Genomic DNA, 11,521 nt, shown 5'->3' with positions numbered 1-11,521 from the left:
AAAGTTTCTCTTTTGCAAATGTGGTCTGTCTACTTACTGCTTAGAGGCTTTTGGTGTGGCTGGCAGGGAGGGAATTTTCTAATGAACTGCCAAGGTCCTCCAAAAAGCTTGCCAATCACACAAAAACCAGCCGAGTCATGTCTATTCTTATTCTTATTCTTATTAATTATTATTACTGTATTTTAAAATTTTATACCACACTATACCTGTAGATCTCAGGGTGGTTCACAACATAAAACCACAATATTAAAAACAGAAAATACATAATAGAGGTGTTGCTTATTTTTGCATAGGATTATTACTTATATAAGAATTATTTTATGCAAATCTGCCAGCATGTGTGGCCTCATCTAAATGCCATGTTAGCCTTGTAATTGCAAGCTATTAGAACATACAAAAAGGGAGGGGAGAGAGAGCGAGAGCAGGGCCATCTTAAGCATATCTGGCGCCCTGGTGCAAAGATCCCTCTAGCAGCCCCCCTCCCCCGTTTCCCATAGTTGTCGACCTTTTTTAGGGCAATGCCAATGATGCGCCCAGCTTTGTGAGGCTGGAGGAGGTGGGCAGCGGCTGGAGGGCCGTTCCTCCAGCGGGGAAGAGGCAGAGGCTGGATGTGGCGGCTCCTGGCTCAGCTGGCTGCTTCATGCTGTGGCGGCCATGGCAGGCGGAGGGTCCGGACGCAGCGCTGCTTCAGTGCGGCATGGCGGAAGCGGGCGAGGGCGGTGAGCTGATGCCAGGAGGCGCCGCGTCCAGCCTCCGCCTCTTCCCTGGCGCCCTCCAGAACATGGCGCCTTGCGCCACTAGCCTCTGAGAAAGAGAAAGAGTTAAATAGTGGTATTCGCCTGAAATATACCTGGTGAGAGAACAGATACAAGAGAAGAATGCAATAGCATAACACAGGCCTAAAATTAAACATCCTTATTTGCTTCCCTGGAAGAATAAGGAAAAAGTACTCAACTCGCCTGAGTTGAGATTTGCACTGATGTTATAGTAGTTACCGGTAGATGTATAATCCTGCAGTGTGGTGTTTCCTAAGATTTTAAAGCTGGAGTATACCACCCTTTGTGGGGAAGGGCCATAGCTCAGCAGTAGAGCACACGATTTGCACGCAAAATATCCCAGGTTAAGATCCTGGTAGGATTGCAAAAAAGCCCTGCATGGAAGCGTGGGAAGCTGCTGCCCATCAATGGAGACCAGGGTGGGGAACCTTTCTCAGTCTGAGGGACACATTGCCTCATGCACAACTTTCTGGGAGATGCATGCTAGGAGTGGACAGGCCAGAGGCAAAAAGTTGGTGGAGCAACAGATGTGATTTCAGCTTTGGTAGAGTAGGCAACATTTCAGCTATGCAAAAAATTAGAAGTTTTTACACACACACACACAGTCCAGGCAAACAGGAACTCTGGTTGCAGCTCAAGAGCTCAAGGACACATTCCCACCAGGCAAGAACCCTGGAGGAGGGTGTGGGGCAGGCCCAATGAGTTGTGTGGTTGGGAAGAGTCCCAAGGGACAAATGAAGGTACAGTGGTACCTGGGGTTAAGAACTTAATTCATTCCGGAGGTCCGTTCTTAACCTGAAACTGTTCTTAACCTGAGGTACCACTTTAGCTAATGGGGCCTCCCACTGCCGGAGCACGATTTCTGTTCTCATCCTGAAGCAAAGTTCTTAACCCGAGGTATTATTTCTGTCTGTAACCTGAGGTACCACTCTACTTGGAGGACTGCTTTCATCTCCTGGGCCTAAGGTTCCCTGCCTGTGATGTAGATAATGCAGTTCAATGGACTAATGGTGTGGCTCAGGATAAGGCAGCTACCTGTGTTCCCTTCCACTTTCTTTGAAAGAGTGTAAAAGACTAAGAATTACTCACCCTCAGAAAAAACAACAACTTCTGCCTTCGCATGAGTCACTGCTGTACTGGACATGCTTTCCGAATGGAAGGGGTCAAACTCAAAGCGATGACACAGCCAGACAGAAAAGAATCTCTGAGAACAGATGACTCTGCAACAGGAGTCACTGAATGAACCAATTACACAGAGAATCATAGAATTGTAAAGATGGAAGGGACTTCAGGGTCGTCTAATCCAGCCTCCTGCAGTGCAGGAATCTCCACTAAAGCATCCGTGACAGGTGGCCATCCAACCTCTGCTTAAAAACTTCCAAGGAAGGAGAGTCCCTGAGGAGTCTGTTGCACTATCAAACTGCTCTTAGCATCAAAAAGTTCTTCCTAGTGTTTAGTCAGAATCTCCTTTCTTGTAACTTGAATCCATTGGTTTGGGTCCTACCCTCCAGAGCAGGAGAAAACAAACTTGCCCCATCCTCCATGTGACAGCCCTTTAGATATTTGAAAATTGCTGTCATATTTCCTCTGTCAGCTCTTTTCCAAGCAAAACATACTCAGCTAACTTCAACTGTTTCTCATAAGGCTTGATTTCCAGACCGTTGATCATCTTGGTTGCCCTCCTCTGTGCATGTTCCAGCTTGTCAAAATGCTTCTTAAATTGTGGCACCCAGAACTGGACATGGTATTCCAGAATACAGTGGTACTATTACTTCTATTGATTGGCACACTATATACTTCTGTTGATGCAGCCTAGAATAGCATTAGCTTTTTTGCTGCTGCATCACACGGTTGACTTACGTTAGAGCAGAAAATGCAGCGGCAGCTTTGGCCTTCAGTGGGCAGCACAATTGCTAAGGATATTTAATCACTGTTGTTGAATGATCATAGGATGAAATATTGACGCCACCAGCTAGGACTCAGGAGGGGGGGTCCCAGAGCAGCAGAAAAAGCACTAGAAGCTGGATGGAGGACGATACTGGGGAATGTTTGTTTAAACACTTCTCTCATGTCTACATTATTTTATTCCCTTTCCAGCTGTGCTTCCTTTACAGAATAAAGCACAATTGGCTGGCTTTGCTATGGTTTGGTATCTTGAGCTCCTCAAAGGAAAGGCAGAAAATAAATGTAATAGCAAATAAATAAACCTTGGTCCCATGCTCAGCTCAGAGGTTTTAATCTGGAAACCCAAATTGATTGATTGTAAATTGCTAACAACAGACATATTTTCAGTAGCAGCCTCCAAGTCTATTAATGTAACCATTTGCTTTGCAATTGCTAGCATCCTTTTTTTTTTTTTTTTTACAAATAATTCAAGCATTTCAAACTGGACGAAAACTTAGGGAGTTACCTAATGCACATCCACAAGTACTGTACCATTTAACTGCCCCTATGATTTGAAGGGGGATGCGGGTGGCGCTGTGGGTAAAACCTCAGCGCCTAGGACTTGCCGATCGCATGGTCGGCGGTTCAAATCCCCGCGGCGGGGTGTCGTTTGGTCCTAGCGCCTGCCAACCTAGCAGTTCGAAAGCACCTCCGGGTGCAAGTAGATAAATAGGGACCGCTTACCAGCGGGAAGGTAAACGGCGTTCCGTGTGCTGCGCTGGCTCGCCAGATGCAGCTTGTCACGCTGGCCACGAGACCCGGAAGTGTCTGCGGACAGCGCTGGCTCCCGGCCTATAGAGTGAGATGAGCGCACAACCCTAGAGTCTGGCAAGACTGGCCCGTACGGGCAGGGGTACCTTTACCTTTTACTATGATCTGAAGACTTTTTTCACCTGTAGCTAACTTAAAGCCCAGTTTGCAATGTACAGCACTGAAGTACTGTACCTACACTTCCTTTTTCAGAAGTGTTTTGTGAATGAGGACAGGAAGACCTTAAGAAACAAATCCCAGAATATTGTAGATCCAAACTGGAGTGGGGAAATGTTCTGTCATGTTTGCCAACAGCCTGGTCATGTGAGTTTACATGTAGGCAGTAAAATACGTCAACAAGAAGAGAGCCCTGAGGTATTTGAAACTTATGCCAAGTTTTTTGTTTTAAAACTAAAATAAGCAATTGATGGATATGATTTTGTTGAATAAAGCGGGCCATAGAGGATTTTTCACTCATATATCTTACCTGTAAGTACTTTTGCTGGTAAGTCCTTTTAAGAGAAATGTGTCTAACAAATATGTGTTGATATAATCCAAATTGGGGCAGGGGTCTTTAACAGTCTCTGAGGCTAAAGTCCTATTGCACGGGAATAAATCCCTTTGACTCAAGGTGGTACAATAGTGAAACACCAGGAGATTCTCAAAATTTAAAATGCTACTCAATGCCTCAGAAACAGGTAGAGATGAGACAAATTCCTCTGTATAAAGTACTCCCTAATATTATATATTGGAGGCAGAATGGCTTTGAATACCAGTTGCTGGAAAATGCAGGCAAGGTGAATGTTGTGGACTTCCGATGGGCATGAGGTTGGCCACTGTGAGAACAAGATGCTGGACTAGATGGGCCATTGATTCAGCAAGCTCTCTTTACGTTCTTATATAGGTCCTAGGTTATTTAGAGCTTTTAACATTAGAATAATGACACGAACACAGTAAAAAAGGTAAAGGGACCCCTGACCATTAGGTCTAGTCGTGACCGACTCTGAGGTTGCGGCGCTCATCTTGCTTTATTGGCCAAGGGAGCCGGCATACAGCTTCTGGGTCATGTGGCCAGCATGACTAAGCCGCTTCTGGCGAACCAGAGCAGCACACGGAAACGCTATTTACCTTCCCGCTGGAGTGGTACCTATTAATCTACTTGCACTATGACGTGCTTTCGAACTGCTAGGTTGGCAGGAGCAGGGACCGAGCAACAGGAGCTCACCCCATCGCGGGGATTCGAACTGCCGACCTTCTGATCGGCAAGTCCTAGGCTCTGTGGTTTAACCCACAGCGCCACCCGTGTCCCAACATGAACACAGTACAGATGCTTCAATAAAGGGCTTGTATGTCTGTCGTAACCTAGTCTTGCCAAGAGATGGGCCACTGAATTCTCTGTAGCACCAGCTTCCACATTTTCTTCAAGGCAGTATCCACTGTAACTTCCACTCTAGAATTATATTCTTTTAACCTTATGGAAAGAGATGATCTTGCAAGCTACTCGCATTATGATGCATTTATTAACGATTCAATACTCCGTATGAAGGGTACTTCACATTGGTTGCTGATTTCCTATGAAGTTTTAAAGTGGTCTTCCCAAATTAGCAAAAGAGAATTTCATTGATTTGAAGAATACTGTATTATTTTGGGGACAAAACACTTGACCTTTAAACTTTTGTGCTTTTATCTTGTGCACTGCTTTGAAATCTTCAGATTAAGGGTGGTATATAAATTTAATAATAAAAAAAATTGTTATTGTTCAATGATTGCCCCTTCCACAAAATACCCCACCATGCTTGTAGCAACAGACACAGGATGACCTGAGAATTATCCCTTGTTAGCAAAAGTAATTTATGGGAAGTGGGTGGGTAGACGCAGCATGCGTGGATCTACACTGAAATAAGCCCCCTGACGCACAAATGGGTGTTGCCGGCAGTTTTATCAAAATTAACATTTCAAACTAGCAAACAGATCAAAGAAAACAGATGTCACAACTTATAAATAGATGATAATGCCATACAAAAACCAGGAAGGTGTGCGGGGGGGGGGGGGGGGGGAGCCAGGCAAACAAAGTAGCACCTGCCTGAACAAAGAAATTTAATACAATGAAGCATGCTACCTGGTCTCTTGATTACATCAGATCTCGGTGGATGTTATGAACAAAAAGAAATGACCGGAACGTGAATACAGTGGGTGACGTGCGTTATCTCATTGGAATTTGCTGCCCTTAAGAGAACAAGGGAAATTCCCCAGAGAAGACAATAAAATATACAACATAAGTCTCTTATACACAACCTATTAGCCAATGAAATGAAAGAAATATACCAGTTTTATTCAATTGGTGCTCTTGCACAAGGGCTTGAAGATGTATTCACTTACGGTGGAAGGTGATTTAAAAAAAACACAAACCAATTCCCACTCCTTTCTGCAGCTCCCAACACCCCTAAAAACTGACGGATGCTGCTGCTGCAGGTGGAATCAGCAAATGCCTCTCTTCCTACTAGCAGAACTGATTTGATTCCTCCCTGCATCAGAGGGGATAGCTTGAGGATAACTGATTATGTTCAGAGTATTCCTATTCTTTCACCAGAATGAGAAAACAAAACAAAATAGCTCAACAGGAGATACATTACACTGTGTGTGTGGTGTTTGTGTGTGTGTGTGTGTGTGTGTGTGTATATATATATATATATATATATATGCTTTCGTAGATTTTCACGGGTTTCGTAGATTTTCGTAGAACTCTTCACAAGCTCAAGAGGTCAAGACACGAAAGCTTTAGCAACTAATCCACACCTAATGACCCTCCTAAGTGGTACTCAGAATATCACTCAAGAAATCACTCAAGATATCCCTCAAGTAATTAATGAACAAAAGAAGAAAAGGCACACTAACCTGGGAACTTCCTCTCTGCCCAGAACGTTGGAGGCTATACACCACACCCCCTCAACAGTATTTATAGGAACTCAAACACTGAGATCCTGCTCTGTTCCAGTAACAAGAAGCCGAAAGCACCAGCCTGAAGATGACGAGTGAGACCTCGTCGAAACGTCGCCTAGACACCCCAACTCTTACACGGGAAGACACCCGAAGACACCAAAACCTGCATTCCTGTACCCGTGAAAATCTACGAAAGCAAATATATATATATATATATATATATATATATATATATATATATATATTACAATATATTGATCAACTACTGTACAGTAAATACTTAACTACTGTTATTTAGGCCTAAACAAATGTCTGAATAAAATTTATCTTAAAAGCACAGAAGCAAGGATTAGTAAAGAACAATAAATTTTCTTAGGAGAGAAAATGTCTCCTGTATTGTATGATGCTGTGAAAATGCTCTTTGGATATGCAAAATTGTCATCCCTAGTTTTTTAAAAAAATATATTTTAAACTTGCTGATAGACCTCGTTAACAGCATTTAATATCTGGGGTTTTTTCCCAAGCTGCTGGAATTGTGCTCCTTGACCAATTATAGGACTTAAACGAAACCAGCTAAAAATGCTTGAAATCAAGCAACTTTGGTACTGATTGCTGCTTTTGGTAACTTTATTTTTTGCTACCTTCTGCAGCTATGTTATCTTGTGGTTTAGCTGCTTCTCTCAGTTTAATTTTTGTCTTGGCATTTTGTCTTGGCATCAGATATTTAATTGCCTTAAATTTGTATCTAACATATAAAAGCAATATATAATTTAAAAATAAAACAAAAAGTTATCACAGAGGTAGGACATTTGTGCCTGGGCTGCAGGACTTCAGACTACAGGGAGTTTTGCCCGACTGCATGGTCCTCCATACAATTTCCCTCACAGAAAACTATATGGGCTTGAGGCAGGTTCTAGCATAGCGTTCTTAATATCATGTCACTCTTTTATAGGTAGGCGTGGTGGCACTCCTGATCAGGCCAGTTCCGCCTATAGTTTGACGTGGCACGGCCCACCTTCTCTCCTTCAGTGAGAACTAGGCCTTAGTGTTTTTAAGTCCTAAGCTGTGTTTGCTGACCCCTAAAAGCAAGGTCTGCAAAACAAGTTTCTGCTTTTCAGGTTCCCATGCCTCTCCCCTCCAGCACTGTCTAGCAAGAGACCAATACAGTAATCTTTTCTCCAGTAACAGCCCATTTTAATTGTGGTCTGATCATAATAGCGTGTGCAAAGGGCCAGATTTAGGTCTGATGAGGCCCTAAGCTACTGAAGGTAATGGGCCCTTTATATGCCCAGCTGTCCTTTGTCAACAACAAATTGTCAGTGTTGAATATGTGCTATACTGTATGGTAATTTATGGACCTAATAGGTCCATATACAACACAAAACACTGTTGCTGCATGTAGGTTTTATTTTGTTTTTTTATCTTATATTTTGGAAATGTACATCCAGGTTTTTTCCCCTTTGAATATTGGGGGCCCCCAAGAGAGTGGGGTCCTAAGCTATAGCTTGTTTAGCTTTATCTGTAAATCCAGCATTGTTGAGAGTGTGTGTATGTGTGTGTGTGTGAGAGAGGGAGAGAGCATGCACGCCTGAATGGGAGAATGCCTGTTTGACACTATCGATAAACCTTTATTTACAGTGGTATCTCGGGTTAAGTACTTAATTCGTTCTGGAAGTCTGTTCTTAATCTGAAACTGTTCTTAACCTGAAGCACCACTTTAGCTAATGGGGCCTCCCGCTGCCAGAGCACGATTTCTGTTCTCATTCTGAAGCAAAGTTCTTAACCCAAGGTACTATTTCTGGGTTAGCGGAGTCTGTAACCTGACGTGTCTGTAACCTGAAGCGTATGTAACCCGAGGTACCACTGTATTTTTATTTCTCGGTCATCTATGCCATCCCTCTGTGGGGAAAAACACCTTTATGAGTGGGGAAAGTAGAGGGAGCTTCTCCTCCTGGGGGGTGGGTGGCGGCCATCTATCTTGTTATCAGACTCCAACTACCATCAGCCCCAGCCAGCATGATCAGTGGTCAGAGATGCTGGGAGTCGCAGTCCAACAACCAAAACCTACGTTTCTTCCTTTTGAAGTCGGCAGCTGTGATGTGCGCACTTGGCCACTTCTCCCAGCTCTATCGCAAAACAGCCCCGCCTGAGAGCAGCATTAAGCCTGCGTGGGCGAGGGCGACGGGCCGGTCTGGGTTGGGCTGCTTCTTGCTGGAGTTTCGCTCCAGCTCCCACAGGATTGAAAAGAGGGCGGCGGGGCGGGGGAGGGCGAAGAAACAGGGGAGGAGAGAGAAAGGACACCAGCAGCACTTGGAGAACTCAGGCGGAGTTTGCCGCGCGCTTCTCCGTCTCCTGCAGGGGGCACAGCAGCGGCGGCGGCCCAGAAGCGCCTCGCAACCAGCGCGCCAGCCGAGCGCCGCCCGGGCCGCTTCCCCACTTGGGTGCTGCTCCGAGCACGTGGAGGTGGAGCCGGCGGCGCGCGCGAGAGAGAGGCTGGCCCGGGCCAAAGGGGGCGGAGCCGGGGCTGCCTGCTCCCGATGGGAGCCTGGAAAGGGGGAAGCCCGCGCGCTCAGGGGCAGCAGCGAGAGCGGAGCAGGCGGAGCGGCGCTCGCTTTGCCTTGCTGGATTTGGGGATCTCCGGCTGGGCAGGGGGGGAGGGGGCGGAGAGAGAGAGAGAGAAGCCTGGATTCTCCTCGCCAAGGGGGGGTTCAGAGCGCTGCATCGAGGAGGAGGAGGATGGAGCCTGTGACCAAGTGGAGCCCTAAGCAAGTAGTGGAGTGGACGAAGGGTAAGGAACGGGGCTCCGGCTGCTCCTCCAGCCTGGATTTGCGGGAGAGGCACGCTGCTCTCTTTCACCCCCCTGCGCAGTGTTTGCTCTTCTTCGCTTCTCTTCCTCCTCCTCCTCAAACTTTTCCTCTTAACTTGGGGGGTCCTCAATCCCTGCCCCCCTTCACCTCGTTCTCCCGCCTTCAAACTCCTCTTCTGCCCCCTTTATTTCAAGCTGCTTCCTCAGGAGGGATCATACCTGCAATTAGCTGCCGCTCTTAATCCGAAAAGTGCTTGGCGGGCTCTAGTTCCCCGGCTGTTAGCAACACAAACACACAAGGCTTTCAGGAGCCCAACGCAGCCACTTGCGTGTCAACAAACGAGCCTCTGCCGCGGCCCTGGGCATGTTTTTGCAGCCTGGGCAGGGAGAGGGCTCCGCATTCGGCGCTCCCCCCCCCTCCTGCCGGACTTACACGGGGTGTGTTGCGTTCACACAAACAAAGAGCAAGCTTCTTTAAAGTATTCCCGGCGAGGCTCCTTGAAGAACCAGGTTACCTCAGGAAAGAGGAACAGTGATAAATTCTGGTCTTTAAAGAGGAAGACGCCCTTGTGACCGATTTGGGAATGTCGTGTGAATCTCTGCTTGAACAGAAGCCGAGTTAAAGACGCCAAGGTCTTCTACGCACAATAATTGATGTAAATAAATCGAGCCTGCAAATGCCCAGCACTCCACAGGTTGCCTTCTGAACAGATGGGCTCGTTAGTGGCTGACTTTATTTATACAAGGCAGTGTATGGATTGCTATCGCTTAATATAGCAAGACTTTCTGCACACACATTTCCTTGGATGTACCGGTGAACAAACACGGATAGGGCTGTGCTACAGCAATCCAGCTCCACTTATTATCTCGCGAGGGACTAGGAGTGCAACCTAAGAGTCCATTATATAGTTGGCACCCTCTGAATGCCCAGACATTCCTAGCAGAGGAAACCCTTTCAGTAATGTGAAGTTTGAGACTGTCTGCTTAGGTTATAGGGTGCTACAAGTTGGCAGGAGGGCTTTTTTAAGGTGTCTCCTGCTTTCATGATAGGCTGCACACTTTACCAGCTTAAAATGCAACTAGGTCATTCTTTTTCTCAATTTGGATCCAAGCTGGCTTGAGGAAAAACTCGTCAAAATGCAATGTTAGATAAGAAACCATAAGATTGATACAGGATAGATTAGGCTTGTGGCTACTATGTGCACTTTGCTTCCCAAACCAATGGTGGGAATACACTGGATGCACAACAAATGTGCACACAGCAGAAGTTTTTCTCTGCCAGCTTGGCTTCTGGTGTTTTGTTTCAGAGTGCTGAGTTACTTCCTATAAATTAGTTGGTGTGATGGTATGGCACTGGTCATTCAAAGTGGTTTCACCTTCCCTTTTATACCTGCTCTTAAATATACTCGGTGCAAATTAGATTCTCCCAACTCACTGGATTTCCCATTTTGGCAGTTTTAAATGGTGGATTTCCCCCTGTCCCCCACCCCCCTGCCCAATATAGATATTTATATGTAATAGGAGGCTGCAGTTATGGGTTCCCAGAATCATTGCTGGCTGATTAATCTGGTCTAGAAGGGTGTGCAGGGTATTATTTGATCAATAAGTTTATTTCACTAGCCACATTCTATGATAATTATTATCACACTACTCTTAACTTGAAGAAGAGTTGTTAGAATATGAAGACTCGTGTAAGAGGAAATGTAGGTGTGTGTGTGTGTGTGAGAGTGTGAATCTGTTTAGAGATCGCTTACTGAGAAGGGGCCATTCTCTGTTATTCTTTCCACTAGTTTCTCATGGTTTTATTTTCCTGTCTTGACTCAAGTGTCTGGATATCAGTGCAGCTAAAGCCTCATTCACAGAAAGATGTTTTTGATCCAGAGACCTTTTTACCTTGTGTGTGAAACTGAACTTTATCCCTTCGTTCTATCCTTTTTGCTTGTATACATGTTTCCTACTTTTGCATCATCTAGTAAAAAAGGATGAGTGGGAGCTCCTAATAATCTATTTCAATTTACATTGACTTTCAAGCTATGAATAACAGATTGATTTGGTTTGGTTCTTCTTCCGTGAATGGCTAATTTGCTGCTGAAAACTTTTTTTAAAAAAAGATCTCTTAGCAAATCTTAGAAATATACTCTCTAAGTATGGCAGTCGATGAAGATCTGATTACTACAGTCTCGCATTTGAATTGGTATTTTTTCATTGGCTGAGATAATGCTTTGTTCAGGGAAGCAGCTACCTTTGCATGTTCAGTATCCTGATACTGATTGGATTGTATCCAGCTTGAGATTTAAAAGTGGCA

The 11,521-nt window shown here is 45.2% G+C and overlaps 1 protein-coding gene and 1 long non-coding RNA gene across 2 annotated transcripts in view; one reads left to right on the top strand and one right to left on the bottom strand.

Annotated features, from left to right (window-relative positions):
* Positions 1-718: 718 nt before the first annotated feature.
* LOC310703910 lies at positions 719-9,506 on the bottom strand. Its single transcript, XR_014524461.1, has 3 exons — positions 9,436-9,506; positions 1,866-1,996; positions 719-802 (listed from the first exon to the last, which is right to left on the bottom strand). It is a non-coding gene; the product is annotated as an uncharacterized lncRNA (long non-coding RNA).
* CNKSR3 (CNKSR family member 3) overlaps positions 8,722-11,521 on the top strand; it is a 62,401-nt gene continuing 59,601 nt past the window's right edge. Inside the window, exon 1 of the mRNA XM_083496511.1 lies at positions 8,722-9,198. Within this exon, the coding sequence (XP_083352637.1) occupies positions 9,147-9,198 (52 nt within the window). The 5' untranslated portion in view covers positions 8,722-9,146. The remainder of the gene's footprint in view (positions 9,199-11,521) is intronic.

Source organism: Podarcis liolepis (genome assembly GCF_965112155.1).
Source record: "Podarcis liolepis genome assembly, chromosome: 3".
In the NCBI taxonomy this organism is placed as follows: domain Eukaryota; kingdom Metazoa; phylum Chordata; class Lepidosauria; order Squamata; family Lacertidae; genus Podarcis; species Podarcis liolepis.
Note: the sequence above shows the minus strand (reverse complement) of the source record. Positions and strands in the feature narration are given on the sequence as shown.